The sequence below is a fragment of the Podarcis bocagei genome, assembly GCF_964188305.1.
Source record: "Podarcis bocagei genome assembly, chromosome: 8".
Taxonomy (NCBI): Eukaryota; Metazoa; Chordata; class Lepidosauria; order Squamata; family Lacertidae; genus Podarcis; species Podarcis bocagei.
Genome location: NC_138133.1, coordinates 56,315,826 through 56,341,661, shown reverse-complemented (window position 1 = coordinate 56,341,661; position 25,836 = coordinate 56,315,826). Strand labels below are relative to the sequence as shown.

The 25,836-nt window shown below is 40.5% G+C and overlaps 1 protein-coding gene across 2 annotated transcripts in view; it reads right to left on the bottom strand.

The window, feature by feature from the left end:
• Nucleotides 1-25,836, bottom strand: part of NKAIN3 (sodium/potassium transporting ATPase interacting 3) — a 206,270-nt gene that overhangs the window by 50,824 nt on the left and 129,610 nt on the right. For both annotated transcript variants that reach the window (XM_081205253.1, XM_081205254.1), the window contains exon 4: nucleotides 17,791-17,988. In XM_081205253.1, coding sequence (XP_081061379.1) covers nucleotides 17,791-17,988 — 198 coding nt within the window. The remainder of the gene's footprint in view (nucleotides 1-17,790; nucleotides 17,989-25,836) is intronic.

Sequence of the window (25,836 nt, the reverse complement as noted above, 5' to 3'; positions counted from 1 at the left end):
ATCATCAAATGTTTCTAACTAATAATATATTTTACAGCTTTACTGAGATAATGCAAAAACTATGAGAGAAGCCAAGGGTCAAGTGAAATAAGGAAGTATACCATGTATTAGAAATTACCAAGATCTCAAGGAGAGTAATTCTAAGTGAAAGGGTTATTATTAGTTTGTCACAGAGCAAGGAGGAAGGGAGCTTACCTCTGCAATGCTTAGGCCAAATCCATATATTAGTTCTCATCCAATTAACCCCTCCTAATTAATGGCCAGGCTCCCCAAATAGAGTTGTCTAAAAGTGTGCTTGTAATGCAGTCATGTGGGCGACTGACATATAGGAAGATCATATGACTCAGACAGGCTGGTTAGCTGGCCTACAGAATCATCTTGACTTGGGGTAATGTGAGGGCAGAGGGATGGAAATGGGATATGCAAGGGGGAAGTGAGGAATTCCAACCCTGGTTGCAAAATAAAGCTGTCAGTCAAGTTAGGAAGGAAGATGTCAGTGCAGTAAATCTGTTCCCATTCTGAGGCCCTTTGCTGCCCATTTTCAGGAAAATAAGTTTCCTGACCAAGCATCACAGCACTCTTTCCTTTTAAGGTACGGGGGGGGACAAACACAATTCAGTTCACATTTAAAGGTGAACCAACCTAATCCGCACTTTCCGAAACAATATTGCAAAACCTTTCAAAATGTCTACTTCTCCAAAATTTGCAGTGCAGTTCTCCATGAAAGTAATGTGTTTGAAAATGCACATTAGAGTAAAGCACACATAAAAATGTGCATGTTAGAAAATAACGCACAACAATGCATTGAATTTGAGAAAACTGCTTTTCAGAAAGACTACATTATGCAAAACCGCATGCAATCATGTTAAAGAAAAATTCACACAAAAATGCTGATGAATTTTCAGAAGGACTTCTTTAAAAAATGCAAACTGCTGTGGAAAGGTGGAAAACGGAACGGAAGATTAGAAAAACCAGAAACTGAGAGGAACAATTTCCCCCATCCTTATTATTTTCCTCATTTAAAAATAATAATACTTTATCTTTTGTCATCACTGCTCTGCTATTCTGCCTTTTCCCTTCCATTGTGAAAGCCTCATTTTTACAGCAGACTAGGTTTGAAACTGCGCCCACAATTGCTCACGTCTGCAGGAATGGAAGCCAATGTCTGAGAAGCCAGATCATTATCAATTCCATGCAGAGCACAGAGAAGGAAGGCTCAAGAGAACAAGCTGTCACTGGGCCTACATGAAAATGAAACAAGAACCCTCGTCATTAAAAATGCATGTTAATTCATTACAAGTAATGTTACTTACAAGGTCTAACACTTAGAAAACCTTCTACGATTAGCCAGCTTTTTCCGTAAGAAACAAATACTTGCCAGGTCAGCCTGGAACGGAGAAAGAGAGAAAAAGATCTTTCAGCTAAAAATACCACTCACTGAGGGATAATGATGCCTTGTGCGCTCTGGTTTCCAGTGGGAATCACAACTAATGCTTCAATTGGGAAGGAGTGCATGGGATGAGAACTGGCTCTTTTCTATGCGCTGCCCTTGAAATCCTTTTAACAAAGGCTATAAAGTTAGTATATCATTAAAGGATGTGTATACTCTTTGTACTTCAAATTTAAATCTCTGCATTGTTTGCAGTTTGAACAGTGGTGGAGGAAGGGGGTGCGGCCCACTCCAGGTGTCATCACTGAGGGTGGCTGACAAAATGAGTTGTTTTTTTTTTAAAAAAATGGGCTCATGAAACTTTTTAGGAGTGACGTGGTGGCTTAGGCACCTGCAGGTTCCATGCTGCCTGAAATGGCAGCGTGGGACTTGCGTCTGCCTACTGCCTCTCCCTCAGCCGCCCTATAGCTGAGGTGGAGGCAGCGGAGAGGCTCCAAGTGTCAGGGAGGTTTGGCCTGCCCCCATGGGTGGCTTGCCCTGCCCCCGGCTGCTGGACACCATCCCACACCAGGCACCCAAGCGGCTAGCTGCGTTTGAAGCTGCCAATAAGCAGTTACAGTGGTAGAGGAGGGAAAGACCACAATTTACATGGCACATTTCTAATGAAGTCCCTTGACCATTTGCAGTTCTAAGTGTATGTGCAGATCTTTGAACTGTAGACTTCACATGCAATCAGATGCACTTCAAGCCTTGACATGGGAAAAATATTCCATACAGTACATGTGTAATTATTATATACATTATGTATGTATAACTCCTTGATGTTAGTTTTAGATATTTTTTCTATTAGGCTTGCACATACCATTGCTCGGGGATTCTAAGAAACAACAACAACAACAACAACAACAGTGCCGTTTTGAAAGCTCCAGTCCACCATTTCAATTCAAAACAGCGTCCAACTTTTTCCAAACGTTGGCCAAAAAAAACCTGCTCCTTGATCTCCAGAATCATCATGCAAAATTTGGCTACGATGTCTTAAAAGCTATCCAAATGCATAGCAGACAACCAACTTTTCAAACTATGTAGCAGATATTTAAATACTGACTCCCAAAGTAATTTGAGATTACAGTCCATACTAAGGCACTATCCCCCAACCTGGTGCCCTCTGGCTGCTTTGGAATACAGCTGCTACCAGCCCCAGCCTCTACAGGAAAGTCTGTACTAATATTTGTGTGGAGTTGTTTATGACAGACTTTCGGATTCCTGGCAGTTTTGTCACAGTGCTGGGTCCAGGCTCTTTCTTCCTGTCTGGGGAGGTGGGGGCTGGAGAAAAAAGCCTGTGAAAAAGTTGCATCTGCCTGTTTTAAATTACCAAGGCGTGAGTGTTCTGTGTGCTGCTGATTCTCTAAAAGAGAAGACAGATGATATAAGAAGGGCTCAGCGCATGACCTTCAGCAGTGTTGTTTGCAAGTCTGCCTCTATGCAATTGAATGACAGGCAGGCATATCAAGTGAACTGAACGCTGGTTGAAACTTACCCTTTCCACTCCCTCATGGCTGCCTCCTCCTGCTCTGATCGAGGAAACTTAACAAAATACCTTGCAGGCAGGTCCCTGAGATTAGAAACTGTCATAGGCACATCCTTGCAGAGTGGTTTGTAAGCCTTCCCCAGTCAGAGCAAAAGGCAGGATAAGCAGCAATGGGGGAATGGATAGAATGGGGTAAGACATATTGTGGAATACTCTTCTGCCAGGTGAGTTATGCAGCAGGCTTGGAATTCTTCCTCTGTCTTCCTTTTGGCAACCCGCTAAGGACAGGTGTGTACTTTCACACTATTGTTTGAAAGCTCATGCTGCCTTTAGTACTGTGATTATTCCCATCCATGAGTTATCCATTCAATTTCCTGAAATTCTAGTAAACATCCTGAAGGCAGATTAACAGAGTACAAAATCTCCTAACGTGCAAAGAGTATGTTTGCCAAGTATCTGGACAAGTCTATGAGTGCATTGCTCTAATGAGATTACTTGAAACTGGGATCATTTCCCATTCTCATTTGAGACTCAAGGTCTTCCTCAGATGTTAGTCCCCATGGAGTCATTAGAGAAATATGGTTGTACAATTAGATGTTTTAGAAATGTCTATTAAATTGAACAAGGTGGTATGTGCCCGTAAGTCATTCATTAGTACAGTGTTATAATGGCAAGTTGGCTTGATTGCCAATGTAGAAGCTAAGAAACTCTTCAGCATTTTCTGAATGAAACTGATTTTAATTGCCAAGTACTTTAAATGTCACATTGTTACAATCTCTTGTTGCAGCTGACAGCATCAAAGGCATTGCCAGGTGTACTGTACTTCCATTTTTCATTATCTTAGGAGTTAGTCATAGTATAAGATTTTTGAATGAGGGTTTTTTAGCTCTTATATGTGGAACTACATCTCAAATTTCGTAAGTGCAGGGACCACATTCCAATTACAGCTAAAGCGAATGTTAACTGCTGAATTCCTAATAAGCCTACCGTATTTTTTTCCTTGATTTGACTGGATTGGTCTGCCTCCAGAAAGGCATTTCCTAAGGGACCTGTTACAGTAGCATAGATAGAGGTGATTTTTCACAAGTTATTGCTACAGCATTACTGCAATGTGAACATACACACAATCATAATATTGTTGCCTTGCCAGGAGTGTGGGTGATGATTTTGTGTCAAGGGCCCCCATGACCGGCTTTGCCCAGATGGTTGCAGGACTCTAAACATTACAACAGGGTTGTGGGAGAACTCATAGAAAAGCAGTTGTCACAGTGCTTCTATAATTTTTTAAAGCAACTTTAACATTTAATGTAGCCTGATCTTTCAGAGCTCTGAAGGAATTTATCTTGGGAGCTTACTGCAGAAAAATGTGCACTGAGATGGAAGGGAAGCAATAAGTCATCTAGATCAAACACTTCCCCTAAGACAAGCTATTTTATATCTAAAGCATTTTTGACGGATCTATTGATCCCCCTCCCTTTGTCTTGAAAACCTTCCAGGAAATATTATACAGCTTTCCATCGTAACCAACAGCAATTCTGTATGTGCATATATCATTACCAATAAAGTTCAGTACACTTAAGCTGCGCATGCTGCCCTTTGGCAATGTGTAATCTATGAGCAAATTCTTTCAAAAGGGCTGGTTCACACATGTAGAATCATAGCTTGATGACTATAGCATATGTGAATGAGCCATCACAGTGAAGTCTTCTTCTGCAAATAGCAGGATTGTGTCTAATCCAGCCAACTGTATTCCCACTATACAACAAGTCCTATAATACGCACACCCAAATAATTGAAAGATCGTTGAACCACATGCTTCTACAATGTAGCATTCTGTTCAGCCACGCACTAGTGAAAGTCCAAACAAACTTCATATTTCAGATAATTCTGTGATATAAAATGTATTAATGAAAGGTTTCAACTGTTGAAACAGAAGCAGACACTGAGGGAGTTCATGCTGTTTGTTACTGGTAAGAATGCCTATGTCTGCTTTAGTGGGGGGGAAGGAAGGACAGAAGTTGATGGGATAAATCTGTCCTGCACATCTGTCCAACTACCCAATAGCAAACAGGCTAAGTGCTATGAGAATTGGCAAGGAGTTTCTCCTACCCAGCATATCCACCCAGCCAAGAGTGCAATGGTACTTCAAAGGCCTTTGGGATGACCACAGTTTGTTATGTCACAGCTGAGTGTAAGTGACCATCTGTGAGGCACCTTAGTGCTAACCATGGTTAATGCTAACTATGGCTTAGCATGACATGCAGACGAGGCATGGAATGGAAGCTAAAAATACTACCAAACAGTAAAAATGAAGAAAGGTGGTGTAAAATGCACATTGGCTATGCATTGCCATAGTAACTGTCAACAATTCAACAACAGCTTTTATCTTTCAAAAAGAAATAAATCAAAATTAAAATGACTCTAAAGTAGGAAGATGCACAAGGATCTGCTGCCAATTGCTCTCTTTGCACTGGCATAGGACAATCAAGTTAAGGAGCCTGCACAGTCTCTCTGAAAGCACCTCATTAGTTATATCCTTTGGTTCGTGGTGAAAAATGTCAGCAGGTATTGATATTATTTAATTCAGAAATGTCAGGCTTAATTAGAAATGGACAGTGAGAAGCTACTTAGCATAGATTTGAGACCACTGACTTACCCATTGGGCTGAAACTGTAGCCATCTATCAATGCTTTTAACAACATTTTAGAACTCACTGCTGTTCTCTGTGTTTTCTAAAAGCAGCAAAGACATTTAGGACAAAGCAAAGCATAATGGGACCATTAGGCAGATTACTGAGCAAATTACTAGGGTTTTTTTATGCATTCCTTTGAAGCAGCCTATCAAGAGCACAGTGGGCCATTATCTTGAAACCTGAGAGCCACAGTTGATGAATGAGACTAGAGAGTACTGGGAAGGATGTTTCATTTTTAAAAATATATATATATGAATTGCTTTGTAACAGGGAACAGGCTCCTAACATTGATGATATTTTATTGTGTGTCAGAAGCAGAACAACAAATATCCAAACTGGGGATGGATTTGCATTTGTCCTGTGGGTAAGTGGGGGTCTTTTTTTAAAATTACAATATAGTTATGTATCTAACTCTCACTAACCCTCTTTAGGCATTCAGCCTGAATATGTGAGGGCAAAAGTACGTAGAGGCAAGGAGGCACGTGGAGATACCCCAGTCTTCATGTGGGCAGCACAAAGATCTGAAGGTGATCTGTAAGTACCTTAGAACATGCTTGCAAGCCTTCTTGAGACTGGGGGTCCTCATGATAAGGCAAGTTTCTGAAGTGCAAGGAGGCCTAGAAGAGTGCTGAAGGCAAAGGGGTTTGCAAGTTCCCTTCTGACCCATGCACTAAATCTGCAAAGGTTAGGAGTGGAAGGGTTGCACCCAGAAACATTGTGTGTGTTTGCAGGAGGGTGACACCCACTATTCTACCCGCTCTTTCCTTGCATGCTCAAGCTGAACACTTCAAGAGGGCTACAATTAACATGCCTTGCACACCACTGGTTCAGTGATACTACCTAGTGAAACTGATGCTCCAAAATGTACCCTAGAGTTCACGGAAATTCCTACTGCCCATTTTTTTGCTAATGTTTTGGACAGAGGTGCACTTCCATAAAAAAATGAACAGTTTAGTCCCTTAAGTGATACAGTTCATTAAAACTATATTGTGGTGGGAATGGACAGTCCCCGCAGAAAAAATAATAATGCGTAAAAAGAAACAAAAACTGCCTTGAGATTGTAGATAGAACTTGAGTTATACCAACAGAATGTGTATTAAATATGTCTTTCCTAAAGTTCCCCTTGTTATCTAGGGTGGTCTTGCCTTTCAGTTGTTAGATAAAAGAAACCAATGTTATTTGCTGTTTGTATAAAGTCCCTTAGCTGAGACAGACCTGCTCATGCTGGTGATTTTTCAAACACTGATTTACTTAGCACATGTGCTTCTTGCCCTTCCATGGAACACAGGGCAACACACACAGAGGTTGTTATTTGATCCGTAGAAGAATACAGTTGCATGTGGAGACAGTGGATTACCCATGGCTACCTAGCAAGTTTCATGGCTGGGGAGAGATTTCAAACTGAGTTTTCCACATTGAGTTCTAATGGCCGGACCATAGTAGCTTTTCCTTTGAGCACATTATCTCTGCGCCTCCTTTGTGCTGCTGATGTTAACATCTGATCATTATCAACGTAGGATGCGCACGAGAGGGATTTGCTTAAATGGAAGGAGCATTCAGACCAATGAAGGCTTTTGTTTTGTTTTTACCATTCACATTACGAATCAATTGAAGCAAGAGCTGCTTTAAGCCTCCTGTGTAAAGAAGTCATTTGTTTCTATTCTCCAGATCCCCAGTCAGTGTTGCCAAGAATCATCTCATATATGTCTACTAATATATGATTATCACATCATCCCTGCCTCATGGTCAAAGAGTAGCTTAATCCACCTCTGCCTGCTCAAACCCTCCCCATGCTGCCATGTGCACAGGAGACACGCTTGGAAAAAGCGCGCACCTCAGAGTCAAACTAGATGACTTGTTACATGTGTGAATGCATTAATGTGCATTTCTGTTAAATAACAGTGTTGGGGGAGAAAAAGACTTGGTGCATAAGGAGGGACTGAAGTGTAAGGCTGAAACACATGCTACCAATCACATATACAGAATTTTATAATTATATGATGGAAGATGAAACTTTGTCAATGTAAAAAATAACACACACACACTCCAAACAGTAGAAAAATTGCTACAAGTGAATCCTGCTGCAGTGGTCTGGCTATCCCCAAAAGCGGGGTGGGGAATGCAATTGGTTGTTATGGATTTTTCTTCTTCTAATATTGGAAAAGAAAATAGAGATGAAGTGACCTAATATCTTCATGAATTTAATTTAACACAGGTATGGTTAGAACACTTGGAAGACTCCATTATTCCTGACAGGTGTAAATGTTCCAACTGCATGTGAGATGCAAACCTTCCCAATGTGTTTGATCTTGCTCCCCACACAGCAGTAGTTCAATTACAAGGCAAAGGTATTCTAATCATTAGAAAATTCATCAACTAAGAAAAATTCCTGAAGTGCAGATTTCAGCCAAAGTTTGGAAGAAGAGAAATATGAGAGATGAACGGCAGAAAGAAGCACAAATCCGAATTGATATTCTCTTCCTCAAGAGGCTCTCTTTCCAAGAATGAAAGAAATCCGCACTAAAAAGATTTAGTTTTGCAAGGAGACATGAACCATTTTGCCAGGGAAGTGCTTTGCATATGCTATAGGTACAGGCAATGCTTCATTAAAGTATTACTGTTATGATCAAGCATCGCTCAAAACAAAGATATAAGAGTGGCTGCACTGCAACAGGAGCTTCAAAGCTGCCTTGCAAATGTAAGGAGAATTTGCTCTTCTGCTTGCTCAGTTTGCATTTTTAATTTTGTTACAGGAAAGAGAGAATCAAAGCACCCAGTCAGTCCTTTGAAAATGTTCAGTTCCCATAAAAGACTCAGCATGTATTTATCATACAAACGTCCTCCTTAATTTTCTTATGCCTCAGTCTACCTTTCAATCCACTTGAAATATTTAACATCTTTCTTACAAGAAGAACTGAATGCCGCAGTCAAAATGCATTTTATCTTTTTTTACTAGATGAATGGACCTCAAAGTGTCAGATAACCCCCCAAAATGTGCTAAGGAACAGGTCACCTACATATGAGGTTGCCAACTTCTGAGTTTTTCTTTTTTAAAAAGGTCGTCTTCCTCTTCTTCTTCTTCTTCTTCTTCTTCTTCTTCTTCTTCTTCTTCATAAAAGTTGTATACCATACTTCATCTGAAGAGCACCAGTAACACCCCCCAACACATTTAAAAGGACATAGAATGTTAATCAGCCAAAGAAATGTTTTTGCCTAAAGATATGTAATGTAGGTGCCAGGGGAGAACATTCTACAAAAAGGCACCTGGTGGGGTCTGGTGGGGACTCTACAGTACAGACAGTCCTGTCCTCCATTACTCCAGAAGGCAAGACTAGATCTAATGGGCTTAAGTGGCAAGAGGGCAGATTTTGGCTGAAAATTATGAGAAATGTCTTGATGGCATGCAAAGTTTGACAATTTTGTCAATTATTTAGAATTGGGGCAGTGCGGTATCCCTTGCTGGAGTTTTCAGAGCAGAGGTTGAGCAGCCATTTGCTTGAACTTTGGATTTCCTGCATCAAGGGGGCTCAACCAGACAGCCTACAAGAACCCTAATAAGAATATGAGAAGGTCTCTACCGGAAAAGGCCAAAGGCGTCTCTGGTCAAGCATAGTGGCCAACCAGATGCCAACATGAAACTCACATGCAGAACTCTTTCACTTTTCATCCCCAGAAACTGGCATTCAGATGTATACCACCTCTGATACTGGAGGTAATATAAACCTCATGACCAGCAGCCATCTCTATGATTCTATGACAGATCAGGAGGCAGCGTCAAGTAGTAGACCTCAACGGGAGCACAGGCAAGGGCTGTGCAATACCCAAGAGAAGCTAGAGCAAGGCACATGTTCAGTAACATGAATTTTGAAATGCCAGTCCCAGCTCTACTTTTTCCTATCCTTTCAAGATTAAAATAACACCACTGAATCACTTGAGATTTTGCAGTCAAGAGCAAAGATTTCTTTCAGTAGTGTGGCGTTACTTTCGTTCCAGAGGCATTAGCAGAAGAGCTAGGAAGATGCAAAGTCACTTCACGATGAAAAGGAAAATGTCCTGTCTGTGCAGACACAAGTGGAGGTGGCTTTTCATCAGTGAATTTCCTTGATCACATATACAGGTACTGGCCTTGCCCCGCCCCCCATTTTCACCTCTATGCTAGATCAGATGTAGTCTTCTGTATTTGACTTGCATGCTTCCTTACATCTTTTCCCCAGTGTACACAGAAAGTAACATCTGAATCAGAAGACCCGTTTTCTCTAGATCATAAACCTGCTTTGTCTTAAATATTTAACACAAAGAACAGGTGATGGTGGTGGTGGTGGGAATGAGGAACTTCTAGCTCAGGAGACAAATGCAGCTCTAGAAGTCTCTTTATCTGGTCTTTCTTAGGACCCTCCCTGGGTCACAACCCCTCCCCAGCCACACGGCTTACTGGTCCTGCTTTGCACCTTCCTTGGGTGTTTTTGATTGGCTGCAATGAGTCCTTTGAACTCTGATAATGCTTTCTGGATGGAGACAGAGGATGTATGCAACTGTGCATAGAAAGAAAAGAAGACTGAGAGGTGATATGTTAGCCAGCCATCTTCAAATAGCTGAAGGTCTGTCACGTAGAAGATGGTGTGAACTTGTTTTATGCTGCTCCAGAGGATAGGACCCAAACCAATGGATTCAAATTACAAGAAAGGAGATTCTGACTAAATGTTAGGAAGACAGTAAGAGCTGTTCAACCGTGGAATGGTCTCCCTTGGGAGGCGCTGGACTTTCCTGCTTGGAGGTTTGCCAGCAGAGATAGGATGGTAATCTGTCAAGCAAGCTTTAGCTGTGATTCCTGCATCGCAGGGCCTGGACCAGATGGCCCCTGGGGTCCCTTCCAAATATCATAGAATCATAGAATTGTAGAGTTGGCAGGGAACTGAAGGGTCATCTAGTTCAACCCCCTGCAATGCAGGAACCTCAACTAAAGCATCCATGACAGATGGCCATCCAACCTTTCCTTCAGCCACCAATGAAGGAGAGTCTACAACCTCCTAAGGGAGACCATTCCAATAGAATTCTAAGATTCTATACCTAGCCTACTGTACAAAAATCTTCCCACTTCTGTCTCTGGTCCGGACCACCACTCTCATGTGACACCTGGAAGGTAGCCCAGAAGAGAATGTGGCCCGTGACATAAAAAGAGAGAGGAAAAGGTACCCTTCCTCCTTTAAGGCATGAGAAATGATGTAAAGTTCCCCAAGGAAGAGCCTCACTAGCTCAAAACATTTGAATTATTTTTATTAGAAGTGTTTTTCTGAACACCTTTGCTGTCTGTAAAACAGATGAAATGTGTGTTGGGATTGATACACTAGGTGTGCTAGAGCTACAGTCCAATGCTCACTTGCTCCACAGTAGGACATACTCCTGAGTAAATATGCACATGATTGTCAGGACTGTGGCTTTTGTCTGCAACACACACACACATGGGTGGGGAGATTATAACAATGATCACCCCAGAAAACTAGTCCAGCTCAATCTTCATCTCTATTATACTACAGTCTTTTTTTAAAATGTGGCCTTAGCTGCATGTAATAGAAAGTTCTATTTGGTAGGTAGTAAAGCTGAAGCAAAAATAAACCAATTCTTGCTTGCAAAAGACTTAATAGGGATCTGTAGAGCTAGAGCTTTATTGCTAAAGACTGTGACTTTTAAAACACACACATCAGCAGTTTTCAATCTACACATTCCCAAGCTGCTAATGAATCTTTCAGAAACCCATCGGCTAAATGAAATAGTCATTCCTGTGACTGTCAGTCAAGTCTTTTCACCAGAACTATTATAAATACAAGGTTTCATTTTAGATGGTCTTTTGTTCTGCCTTTTCATGGCAATCTATTTGTTCAGTGCTGTTTTGCTTTCCTGAGCTCTTCCTAGGCTTGTTATTCATAGCCAACAAACACAACAGATGTAATTAAACTTAATTAAAAGGGTAACGAGGAACATATTTTGTGTACAAATCCCCAAACACTGAATTGCTGCGTATTGTTTTTAAGAAAGCAGTGGCAACATTAATTACCTATCATGCTCAATTTACAAATTAGAAAGAGGCTACTGATTTTCCTTACCCAATTGGCTATTCTGTTGGGATTCACAGGATGCTGAGTAAGTCTGCAGGCTTCAACAGGCTGATGCAATACTCTGTGAAGTGCTGGGTCAGTGTGACTCAGCAGGAATAATAATAATAATAATAATAATAATAATAATAATAATAATAATAATTTATTTATAGCCCGCCCATCTGGCTGGGCTTCCCCAGCCACTCTGGGCGGCTTCCAAAATAATATTAAAATACTATAATACATCAAACATTAAAAGCTTCCCGAAACAGGGCTGCATTCAAATGTCTTCTAAAAGCCTGGTAGTTGTTGTTCTCTTTGACATCTGGTGGGAGGGTGTTCCACAGGGAAGGCGCCACTACCGAGAAGGCCCTCTGCCTGGTTCCCTATAACTTGGCTTCTCGCAGTGAGGGAACTGCCAGAAGGCCCTCGGTGCTGGACCTCAGTGTCCGGGTAGAACGATGGGGGTGGAGACGCTCCTTCAGATATACTGGACCAAGGCCGTTTAGGGCTTTAAAGGTCAGCACCAACACTTTGAATTGTGCTCGGAAACGTACTGGGAGCCAATGTAGGTCTTTCAAGACCGGTGTTATGTGGTCTCTGCGGCCGCTCCCAGTCACCAGTCTAGCTGCCGCGTTCTGGATTAGTTGTAGTTTCCAGGTCACCTTCAAAGGTAGCCCCACGTAGAGCGCATTGCAGTAATCCAAGCAGGAGATAACCAGAGCATGCACCACTCTGGCGAGACAGTCCACGGGCAGGTAGGGTCTCAGCCTGCGTACCAGATGGAGCTGGTAAACAGCTGCCCTGGATACAGATTTGACCTGTGCCTCCATGGACAGCTGTGAGTCCAAAATGACTCCCAGGCTGCGCACCTGGTCCTTCAGGGGTACAGTTACCCCATTCAGGACCAGGGAATACTCCACACCTGCCCACCTCCTGTCCCCCAAAAACAGTACTTCTGTCTTGTCAGGATTCAACCTCAATCTGTTAGCTGCCATCCAACCTCCAACCGCCTCCAGGCACTCACACAGGACCTTCACTGCCTTCACTGGTTCTGATTTGAAAGAGAGGTAGAGCTGGGTATCATCCGCATACTGATGAACACCCAGCCCAAATCCCCTGATGATCTCTCCCAGCGGCTTCATGTAGATGTTGAAAAGCATGGGGGAGAGGACAGAACCCTTAGGCACCCCACAAGTGAGGGCCCAGGGGTCTGAACACTCATCCCCCACCACCACTTTCTGAACACGGCCCAGGAGGAAGGAGCGGAACCAGTGTATGACAGTGCCCCCAGCTCCCAGCCCCTCAAGACGGTCCAGAAGGATGTTATGGTCGATGGTATCAAACGCCGCTAAGAGATCCAGCAGAACTAGGAAACAGCTCTCACCTTTGTCCCTAGCCCGCCGGAGATCATCAACCAGGGCGACCAAGGCAGTTTCAGTCCCATGATGAGGCCTGAATCCCGACTGGAAGGGATCCAAATGGTCCGCTTGTTCCAGGTGTGCCTGGAGTTGTTCGGCAACCGCTCGCTCAATCACCTTGCCCAAGAATGGAAGATTTGAGACTGGGCAATAGTTGGCTATCGTGGCCGCATCTAAAGATGGTTTTTTAAGAAGCGGTTTAATAACCGCCTCTTTCAGCGAGTCTGGGAAGGCTCCCTCACGGAGGGAAGCATTCACCACCCCACGAAGCCCATCGCCCAGTCCTTCCCGGCTAGCTTTTATAAGCCAGGATGGGCAAGGATCAAGGAGACAAGTGGTTGGTTTCACTCGTCCAAGCAGCCTGTCCACATCCTCGGGGGTAACAGATTGGAATTGATCCCACACAACTTGACTAGACAGGACTCTAGCACTCTCCCGCCCCAGCCCTGCTCCCACGGTGGAGTCTACCTCTTCTCGAATCTGAGCGACTTTATCTGCAAAAAACTTTGCAAAGTCATTGCAGGAGATCATGTTGCCCCTACTGGGCCCTGATGGAGCAGGTGGTTCCGCTAAATTGCGAACCACCTGAAAGAGTCTCCTGCCCTGAAAAAAATGTTAAGATATACTTTTGTGAAAAAACCAGAAGCTTTTCTACTAGGTATTCTAGGAAAGGACATAAGAAGAAAGGACTGCAAACTTTTCCAATATGCTGTAACGGCAGCCAGAATCGTGCTAGCCCAGAAGTGGAAGCAAGAGGAAATTCCAACGGTAGAAGAGTGGAGAGTAAAATTGACAGAATATGCAGAACTGGACAAATTAACTGGGAAAATTAGATATACTAAAGATCAAAAGTTTATTGAGGACTGGGGGAAATTTGTGGGTTATCTGGAAAATATTTGTGGTGTAAATACAATGCTAGTGGGGTTTAAAGAGGCACTGTAAAAAACAAATAAGTATTGTTTATTAGAAATATTGAGGGAAGAGAGGAACAAATGGCAGTATGAAAGAAGGGAATGTGTACTAAAGTTACAACTATGAATGATTGTCAGTGACGCTGAAGGAAGTCTAAAATGGCTATGATTTGTTGTGTTTTGGATAAAATGTCTAACTAGATCAATAAAAATCAATAAAAAAGGGGAAAAAAGAGATCTTGCCAAACAGATAACCTAAAAGAAAGAAAGAAAGAGTCTCCTGCTGCTGTTTTCCGCAGATGCAATAGAGGCAGTGAAGAAAGTCTTCTTCGCCGTCGCTATCGCCACTTGGTAGGCTCGACACTGAGCTCTAACCCGTGTCTGGTCAGATTCAGAATGGGTTATCCGCCACCGGCACTCTAGCCGTCTCAACGATTGTTTCATTGCCCTCAGATCCGTGGAAAACCACGGGGCTGTCCGGGCTCCATGCAATCGGAGAGGGCGCTTTGGAGCCAAACAGTCAATAGCCCTGGTTAACTCCACATTCCAGCGGGCCACCAGGGAATCAGCTGAAAGGCCATCAGCATGGGATAAAACATCCCCTACCACTCTCTGGAAACCATTTGGATCCATTAAGTGGCGGGGGCGGACCATCTGAATCACATCTGAATGTGATTGGCTATCACCCGTTTTAAAAGGAAAGCCTGTTCAACAGTAATTGTGGTGTGGTTGTGCTGTGGTGGTGAGTATCCGTTTGCCTTAAGGTGCAGGTACTCTGTATGAACTGCTTTTGTAAATACTTGTATATAGCTCACATTAAAAAGACTGCACTAAAGAATCTGGGACTCTGAGCATTCTGCTAAAAGCGCCGTGAGGAATTCGCGACATATCCCCCCCCCTTTTTCGGTCACCTGCAAAATTGATATGAAGTCCTTTTACTGAAGGTTCTGAGTCATATAGTTCTGACTCATAAATCTCTGTTGAGCCCACAAGTAACAGCATTTGATTAATAATTGACATGCTCCTCATTTTAATGGCTGCTGTGCTAAAGATTGCTAATTAAATGGTTGCTAATTAAATTATTTTCTCCCTTTGATGAAATAGCATTTAAGATCACAAAATGTCATAGCTCATCCTCACATTAAATAATCAATGCCTGGCAGATGCTTTGAAAACAGTTGGGAAGAATATTTTTTTTAAAACAAATCAAGGAGACTGCACAGTGGTGGTTATGATCTACTGGCTAAAATAGAAACAGATAGCATGGCTATTTAATATAATTTCATTATTTTTAAAGGGCCAAACCATTTATATTTAAACTCCTGATAAACTGAATCTATGCGAAATAAGGAATAGCAAAGTTGCTTTTATTTTAACAAATGAGGATTCTGTATTACCAGGCTTTTACAAACAATTAAGCTGTGAATATCTAAGGTATTGTTATGAAGTTTATAAAGCCTATTTAAAATGATCTTTTTGTGGGGGAGGTTAAGCATTAAACTGGATTTCTTACGGATATTTTAACTTGGATGTTCTTGGTAATATTTAAATCACAAATGACAAGAAGAACAACATAAGATATCCATTTCCCATTTTAAAATAATCATATTAGAACATAATAAGTACCTCCTTTTGTCTGTCTTAATTCCTTGCATGGCTCTGGGTTTTAGCTCTGACCAAAGGTTTAAAACAATTAGTGACGGATCTCTTTAATAACCCCAAATTGACATCTGCTAGTCTAGCAAACATGAAAATATAACCCAAATCATTATTATTAGTTTTATTCCTGCACTTTATCTTGTAAAAAGCCAAACCATACCCATTCAAAGTTAACAAGCCAGTAAGAGTCAACAGTTGCACACAGTAGATCTCCAGCCATAGATTTCCATGGCTAAATCTGAAAGTCTGCTGATACCATCTAAAGCTGAAAGAGTACAGCAGCTACAGATACACTAGTAGAATAGCTACTTCCTCCAGCTATTGCTTTGCTGCAAGTAGACACTTCACTAGTCCTTAGTTCTAATAAATTGTTTGGTTTCAGTTTGGAAAGCTCTGCAGTAGAGGCTGCTCTAAGGTCCCATGTATAATACATGGCACTGACTTTCCGAGTCATTGGGCAGAATTAGAAAAGAAGAGGTTAACCTAGATAGTTAGCTTTCTAGCAGCACATACACTACAAGGGCAAAGAGACCATTGCCCCAGTATAATCAACCACTTTCCTTTCTTAATGGGCAATTACAGGTAACTGACAATGAAAAGATGACTTTTACACTTGTAAATTCAGTTGCTTTGATATTTTGAAGCTTTCCCCAGGAAAATAGGCGCTTTCTGGCTAATTGAAGGACCTTACTGAGTCTTCTTTCCCACTCCTGGTCTCTGTGGTTTCATTTGTGAATTGGTACAATGACTCACACTAATTTAGATAATAAGGCACTATGGCCAGCCATATTATATGGACAAAATGCCTACCCATTCTAAATGCGTTCATTTCTTACAATGCTTTGCTAATTATTGCAGTCATTATTACCTTATCTATTTTTCCCCTTCTCACAAATGACCTAGCTTTTAAAACTAATAAAAATGGTATCAGGTAAGGAAATACAAAGAAGAACCAAGGACCCACTACAAAAATGATTGCATCAATTGGACTAAATATGGATGAGAACTTCAACTCACAGTATGAACACATTTAGACATGATTACTCTGCGTTTCTGCATATACATTTTACTTGACATAGTTGAAAACTGCTGCTACGCCAAGGGACCAACATGCTCAGTTTACTGAAAAGACATAAAAATTCCAGTCTATGAGGCAAAGCAGGGCCTCTACATACTTCTTCTTAGCCTTGCAGAACAACTCAAGGAATCTCTTAATTTTTTTATCAAATCTGATTTTTTAAAAAAATTCCCATCCACCTGCATAGACATCACCAGCTGTACTGAGCTACCCCTTCTTCAGGAGGATTTGCAGCAGGTGGTGAAAAATATTTCTCTTCCATTCCTAGAAGCAGGCTTATTCCTGGGCCAGATGTGCATGTTTCCCAAAGGAAGCCAGCGCCAATGAAATAAATGATTATTTCTGCATTCCAAAGAAATAATTGCGCATACCCTCCCACAAATGCATGAGACCATGTAGTTTGCATAAATGATTAAAAGTGTGTTTCTCTCTTTCTACAGATATGCTTGTGCAGGAGGTGATGCAAATGTTTTCATATGTGAGTCCTTCAATTTTGCCTCTAGGCAAAAGAAGGTTTCCTGACAAACTCAAAAACATAAAGCATATGCATAAACAAGCATTAAAGTGTTATAGGAGGCAGGTGCAATCTTTGGCACTGAAAGAGAAATTGAAAATCAAGAGAAGTATCTCTGCTGCTCCCAGCTATTAGCCATATAGACATGGTGGATATGGATGCCAGAAGTATGGAGCTTCTCTATTGATACGCCACCAGCCATCCAATCTGAAACTGTGGTGCCATAAAAATGACCTTAACTTGCATAAACGTTCTTAGATTTTAATTTAAAAATTGGCACAATCTTCTAAATGCATTTCATATCATAATCCAAAATAGGTTTTTTTTAAGGGAAAGATTATCCAGCTGGTGACATCTTCTATGTTTTCATATCCTCTTTTTTAATTCGAGTCAAGACAATATCTAGGCTGTTGAGTAGAGTAAACTACTGTGGCAATATGTAAATTGTATAAGGTGGCAACATAAGAATGGAACAATCTGATTTGCTCAGCAAACAGTGACTTACAGAGAGTAATATTTGGATGGCGCTGTGAATGACCTCTAGGTATTGGAAGTTAATGATGCAGCCTGTCACAGAGACATAGGAAAAATCATCTAACATCCCAGGAGCTGAAGGACGCACCACTCTTCGTATGCAGCCTGGTCCATGTTCTCGCCACCAGGATCGGTGCATTGAGATGTTAAAAGTCATGAGATCAGTTTCCTAACAAACAAAGAGAGAAGAAGGGTGAAATCTTTCTGTTACAGTGGACCTCATGCTTTTCTGACATATAGACCCAGTGCTGATGTAAAGTTTCCTGATCTCTCACATGAAATTGAGAACATATGCTAAATTTGCATGCTCTCTGACAATTTAACACCATAAAGCACACAAAGTCTGTACTGATGGTAACCCCAACAATGGTTAATGCTGAGAAAATTTCCAAACCCATTATAATTCCTGGTTTTGAACGCTGACTTGAAACATTAACCATGGCTAGCATTAATCTCAGCATAGACCTAATACTGTACTATGGTTAATACAGAAAACTAAAGTGAGAGAACAACAAACATATGAACAGGAAACACTGCATCTGCATAAGCTGTACTCAGGTGTTCAGTAAGGTGTGGGGAACCTTTGGCTCTCCAGATATTGCTGAATGACAACTCCCACCATCCTGGGCCAATGGCAATGTTGACTGGGGCTGATTGGAACTGAAATTCAGCAACCTCTGAAGCAGCACATCTGCTGTAGACTACAGAGCTGCCAAATGGCCATCTAAAGTTCTTCTTTTGAATATTTGGCAAGCACTTTTTTGCTTTTGCTTTTAGAAAGTTGCTGAAAACATTTCTGTCTCCTCTGTTGTGGTCTTTTATCCTTTATTTCTTTGCTACTTGTTCCATGCATGCATGCATGCATGCATCCATCTCTCTCTCTCTCTCTCTCTCTCTCTCTCTCTCTCTCTCTCTCTCACACACACACACACACACACACACACACACTTGCATTACTGCTTCCTATTCTCTCCTCTTCCCCTCATGAGCTGGGTAACTGGGTTATTTTTACATTTTGTAGAGTGCCCATTGTGTCATAGGTGTTAAATAAATTATATAAAATGATGATAATGATCTGCTGGAATAAAGCCCACTGAAGAAAATGAACCCTTCAACAGCGAAGTGTTCAGATCAGATGGCCTCATTAGAATGATAGATTGACTCATTAGATTCTCATCACTTAATAGTGCATTGTAGTGCTATTAACAACGGAATATTTCTCCTCCCTTGCACAGTGTCATTAGTATTGAGAAGCTGGATATAAACTACTCTTAACTATTCCCTTTGGTGGCTGGCTATTCCCACAATAATGCAGAAACAGCAATGCAGAGCAACAACCACCATAAGACATGTATATGCTGCCATTGCATTGCTGACGATGTAGGGATCACTCTAGTACAGTACTGAAAATGGGAAAATGGAAACATTTAAAATCCAAAACATTCACATCCATAACAAACAATGGCCCCTGGAGTGCATGTGGACTACACCTCACACATGTGTGCTCAATTTGATATACTCTTCCTCCTGGTGGTTCACTCATAGGGTTGGAGGAGAATTTAGTTTGGTCTGTAGTTTTAATTGCAACTCTTGGCTCAGCCCATACCAAAGTGCATAGAAATGTGCAACTGAAAACAATATACATTTAGAAATATGCAGACAGAGATTTTAAAAAATTGTATTTAAGTCAATATTTAAATAAAAATTTCCATTTTGGATTTTTTAAACATCACAGGTTAATGCAGAAATGAGATGGGACAGACTTATGAAGGAACACATGTAAAATTGGCATTGGCCAGAGATAGAGTGATATATCAATCCCTACTCAATAAACTTTTAAAGTTTGTTAAGACTAATCTGAAAATCATAATATCCTACGATAATGTTCAAAGTATCATGGTTATTAGGTCAAGGACTTTTTACTACATTCTTTTTGCTCAATATGTAATCAAGGGAAAATTACACCAATTAAAAAGAAATATTGGTCATTGGAAAGATGGGGTGCCATTGTTATAGATTAGGATTCTTTGTACTTAGTTTGAATATGCATATGGTCAGATTGTTATTCTAATCGTTTGTCAGCATTAAACTTACCTTTAATGAAAAATTAAACTGAAAACCCTCAAGGGGAAAAATCATATTCAGGCTACACTGCTAAACACACTTATAGCTATTTATTTCAAAATACATATATGTAGGACTGAGATGTGAAAATCACACTTTTAAAAATTTGTTTTAAAAAATGCAACATTCAACATTTGTATCAAGGCTACTGTTCTAAGAAAGATTATGCAACCTTACACATACACATACATGGAAAACAAAACTGAACATTTTAAAGCATATAATGAAGTCTGATATCCATTAGAAAAACTCATCATCATTACTTCAGTCTGCAACAAGATGAATATCATGTCCATAACACTGATACTACCAACCCCCAATGTCACTTGTCTACCATTAACATTATAAACATTAGTCAATGACAGGCACATATATTATACACAAGACCTTTAAACAAATTTAAGAAGACTCCCAAGTTAGAAACATCAACACTTTTCTCCTCCACATCTCCATCACATTAGAAGACAGAATAGTGACTGATCATATTCAGCAACTGCAAAGAACCAGCTGAGTATGAATTCAAACAAGCCGTGTAGTATTAGGCTGTGTCATATTACTGCCATGTCCGGTGAAATATGGGTACATGGACAGTGAATTTGGTGAAAGGGCATGTTGTACCAAAAAACAAAAAACAAAAACAAAAACAAAAAACCCACAGCCAAGGCTACTAAGAAAGGAGGCCAAAGCTAGATATCTTGGGTTCTCAAAACCCTTATCTTCACAATTCCAGAACTATCTCTGGAAATATCAACTCTACTGGTGTTGAAAGTGCCATCATGAAGGGTAAGTGAAGATAGGGTTGCCAGGGACCCTGAATGTGTGATGTAGCTAAACTTTCCATCAAAGAATGTGAACTCCAACACTTAGACGGCCACTGCAAGAAACAGAATTTTGGCTTACATCAGGGGTGCTTTTCAATCCAGTGGTCACATTCCCTTCTGAGGCAAAAATGGGCAAAGCAACAATGGTGAATCTCACCTTTGCACAGTAGGCTAGTTTCTACACACACCTGCATGTTGATGATGATGATAATTTATTTGTACCTCACCCATCTGGCTGGGTTTCCCCAGCCATCCTGGGTGGATTCCAACAAAGATCAAAAATACATTGAAACATCAGTCATTAAAAACTTCCCTAAGCATGCACTCTTATCCCCCATTGGGGCAAGCTAGAAGCATCCTCAGAATTTAGCAACACATTTGGGTCAGGCATGAACACTCAAGGAGGGTGCAAGACAAGGCCAGCTAGTGGCATGGGAGTGGTGTGTAGCGGTGGAGGGATGTGGCCTGGGCAGGGTGCTGAAGATTGAAAGGCCTGCTGGAAGGCTGCATTTGGCTCCCTAGGCCTGAGGTTCCTTGTCTCTGGGCTACATGGACTCTCAATCTCATCGAGAAGCAGTATTTTTTTATTCTTATGAGCAGATACCATCCGTCTCTGAGCCCGCAGTTCTCTTTCCCTCTTCGTCTACTCTTAATCCCACTGAAGTAAATTGTAGTTTTAAGATTGGGTGGACTGCCCTATGTTTATGTGGGAATCCTATTTTAGTGGAACAAACTTGTTGGCTACTTGACAGAATACATATGGCGGAAAGCTAACTCACAGAATTCAGTGATAGCCTCCCCTTATGCCACATAGCTCCTCTTACTTTAGCACACCATTATCCCACTGGGTAAACTCATTTGCAGATGACCATAATATGAGATGAGATGCTGTTAAAAATGCTGGGAAATTATTCAAACACTTTTGCTGTATTTCAAAGAGCTTTTGTATCCTGCCCCTATTCCCAGTCCAACAAAAAGCATCATGTTCCACTTTGTTTTCTTGCTTTCTACGTCTTTACTCATTCTGATCTTCCCTGAGACTGTGATAAATTAGCTTGTGTCTCTGTGCCACTTTCCATTTAAGTAATTTAGAGGAAGGATGTCTATTCTAAACTATAGCACATAATTGGTAAGAACGGCCAGTGACCAATGAGACAAATAATATTATGAAATGTAGTGGAGACCAGTGCTTTTTTTCCTAAAAAAATGTTTAGGGGTACTCTCATTTTCCTATTCCTATTGAAATACTGCCCCTCAATGAGATCAAACTTAGATTAAAAAAATGTTTAGGCGTATGCGTACCCCCAGAATAAAGCACTGGTGGAGACCATACAAGAGGATTGGCTGTGAGCATCTTCTAGGTTTTTAAAATACTTTTTCTAAGAATTCAAAACACAGATACAGCCAACTGAGTACTTGGAAAGATTCCCGGAGTTTACATCTGCCCTAGTCTAATAGTTTACATTTCTGAAAACAAGCATTTTGAAGGAGGCATTTTGTCTCAATAAATCCTTGTCACCAAGGGGCTGACAGATGACCATTTTATTTTAAACAATGAAAGTAACTTTCTCCTTAGTCAATTGCCTGTAATGAGTGATGTCGTTGCCCCTATCCAGTGGCTGCCCATGGCACTTGCACATCTTCTTATGCACAGTGATATCAACCAAGATGTGGATTCTGTTGGAGACTTACATCTAACAATGGCAGTTTTGAGTACTTGTAAAATGTGATTCCTCAGCATCAGAAATACAATCAGCAAGGGAGCATCTGTTTATTTCTGTGCCCCACCCCAAACACAAAAGCATCTCAATGAAGATATTGACCCAGTGTGCATCAGCTGTGAAAACGTAAATGCCATGGATCATTAAGAAAAGGACTGAAAATAAAACTGCAGGTCTCATAATGCTGTTGTACAAATCTACGGTGTGACTGCATTTGGACTTCTGGGTACAGTTCTGGTCTCCTAACCTCAAAAAGGATATTGCAGGGATAGAAAAGGTTCAGAAAAGGGCAATCAAAATAATATGGGGCAACTCTCGTATGAGGAAAGGTTGCAGTTTTTGTTTAGAGAAAAGGCAAGTAAGAGTAGACGTGAAAGAAATGTATAATATTCTGGTTACCTATGATGCAATATTTTTTATATAACAATCATTCTTACCTTTAATTAAAACCAAACTGAAGAATATTTGAATATTGCTGTGGCCACATATAAAGCAAAGTCTATTTTATTAAGAGAAAATTTGTTTCCATTCACTTAAGATAAAGCACACCCCAATTTTGATGAAAAGTAAGCCTATGAGCTGATGGTATACATTAGGAGAAACCTGGGTGGGTGAGCTGGGTGAATTTGTTTTAACATTGTTGATGGCCGAAGTATTGGGAAATTTTGGAACAGGAGGGAGATAAATTGAAATTACAAAGTCATGAGAAAATGAAACATAAAGTACAAAATTGGTTTCAATATCATCAAATAATGGAGTTTTTCAAACAGGACAGGAAAATTGGCTTTCAGGTGGAAAAATCAAAACTAGAGACTGAACTGTTAGAACCCAATACTAAGAATTTATCAAGAATGTATAACTTGCTGCTGAAATGGAATACTCAGGATGAAACAGTTAAATCGGCTATGATTAAGTGGGCACAGGATGTTGGTCATAACATTATGTCTGCTGACTGGGAATGGTTATGGAACACCGGTATTAAATTCACGGCATGTAATGCCTTAAAGGAAAACATTATGAAAATGGTTTATAGGTGGTACATGACCCCAGTCAAGCTGGCAAAAATTTATCATTTGCCCGATAACAAATGTTGGAAATGTAAAGAGACTGAAGGTACCTTCTATCACCTTTGGTGGACATGCCCGAAGATTAAGGCTTTCTGGGAAATGATCTATAATGAAATGAAAAAGGTACTTAAATGTACTTTCCCTAAAAAACCAGAGGCCTTTCTCTTGGGCATTGTCGGCCAATTGGTGTCAAAGAGGGATAGAACTTTTTTTATGTATGCTACAACAGCAGCAAGAATACTCATCGCAAAGTATTGGAAGACACAAGATCTACCCACTCTGGAAGAATGGCAGATGAAAGTGATGGACTATATGACATTGGCCGAGATGACAGGCAGAATCCGTGACCAAGGAAAAGAGACGGCGGAAGAAGAATGGAGAAAATTCAAAAGTTATCTTAAGGACTATTATAAACTTGATGAATGTTAGAGTGTTGTGGTTTTTAGGAATAAAGGGATACAGTGATATAAGGTCAGAATACAGAGATGACTAAGATGACAGAGGTTGGAAAGGAACAATTGGGAGTTGCTATAAAATTATGGACATTGGGATGCAGAAAGGGGGGGTATGGGGGAGTCTCAGAAAAGAGGTCTATGAAAAAAGGTTATGAAATTATACGTGTTTGTATGTCTTTTTAAGTGTTTGTTTGTTCTTTAAAATTCTGTAAAACCAATAAAAATTTCATTAAAAAAAGAATTTGTTTTAACATTGTTATTCTTATTACTATTGAATTATTATTTTTAATTCTATACAACCTATGTGCCAAAATATCAATCCAGATTTAAAGTATACAACAACATTACTTTCAGTTAACCGGGGTTAGAACTGCAGGCTATGAAACCACGCCATTTGTTAATATTGGTTTAATGAATTGCACATTATGAGTGTATTATTGCATCCTTATTTAAGAAGATGATGAATTATGTGTAGCTTTTTAAATAATTGTCTATATATAAATGGAGATTTATTAAGAAAACAGATAACACACACAAAAAAGAAATGCTTTTGCTTGGTGCTAAGAGATGTAACTCCAAGGATTCAATACACATACATCATCTGCTTCCTCAGCCACATTAATTAAGTTAATTCACTACTAAAGAAGGGAGTATCTGGTAGCTGCAGGATGTGACATCATGAACATTTGTTCATTAGAAAAATAGCTTTAAGTAATAGGGAAATAGATCACTCAAGATCATTCATTACTTATCAATTGCTGTGTGATGACTGATTGATTAGAACATTCTTATAGTTCAAAAGACTGTAAGCAATGACTTTAAAGTAATTTGCTCTCATAAAGCAGTCAGTAGCTTAGGGGCAGCTGCACTTTTGGGATGACTTAGTGTCTTTTAACCAATATCTCACACTACATTCATCTGACGGAAAAGATCCTTTGGGGTCTATAACTCTTGCTCTAGTTTGAATTATAATGAGGTAGGTCTAACTCTGTCTTTCACTTCTACATAAAATTATTCCAGGCTGTTATATATAAGGTCAACCTAAATCTTCAGAGATATCGCTTTAACTTTTTCTGCTGAAAAAAATGACTCTACAACTATGAAAAACCAAGGCTTGCAGACTCATTGCCAACTGGGTGTCAGTTGTAGGCAGTCTTATCCTCTGGGCTTAGAAGTGGGTACTGACAGTCTGCAGATACCAGTTGGGCATCATTGTCCACTGGTTTGGAAGGAGGGGCATGCAGTGAGATGTGCCAATCATCATGAGTTGCTGTAGGAAGAGTAACTCAAACAAATTTTGAGTTGTACATCTCACCAGATTGACTTGGGATAGATCTTTGGCTTGTACCAATTAACACCAATAACTCTCTTTTTGAAGTGAAAACTGGGTGCAGATGCTGCCCCCAAAGGCAGAGACCTATGAATCCTGCTGCCATGAAGTGGCTAAGAAGAAGGGTCAGTTGTGAGACCACCAGCATTACACATTAGAGAGCTGGTGATTGGTCAAACCAGGCATTATGCAAGGCAACCCCTAATAGTTAAAAATGGTGTTGTTCCCTGTGGGATGTGAGCTCTTTCTAGGCAAGACAATTTACCTTGCAGCCAAAGGTTTGCAAAAGACACAGCAACAAAAAATGCTCAAATTTTGAAACACTGACTAATGTATATAATTAATATGATTCTGAAATAAGGGTTTTTTTTAAACTCTGATATAAGCTTTCTTATACCACAAAGCAGGCTAAGCATCTTTAGGCATCAATGTAAAGGCATTTCAGTTATCTGGATGGGCACAAATCGATTTTTGATTAGGTGTTTGTGAGAGAAGAGAA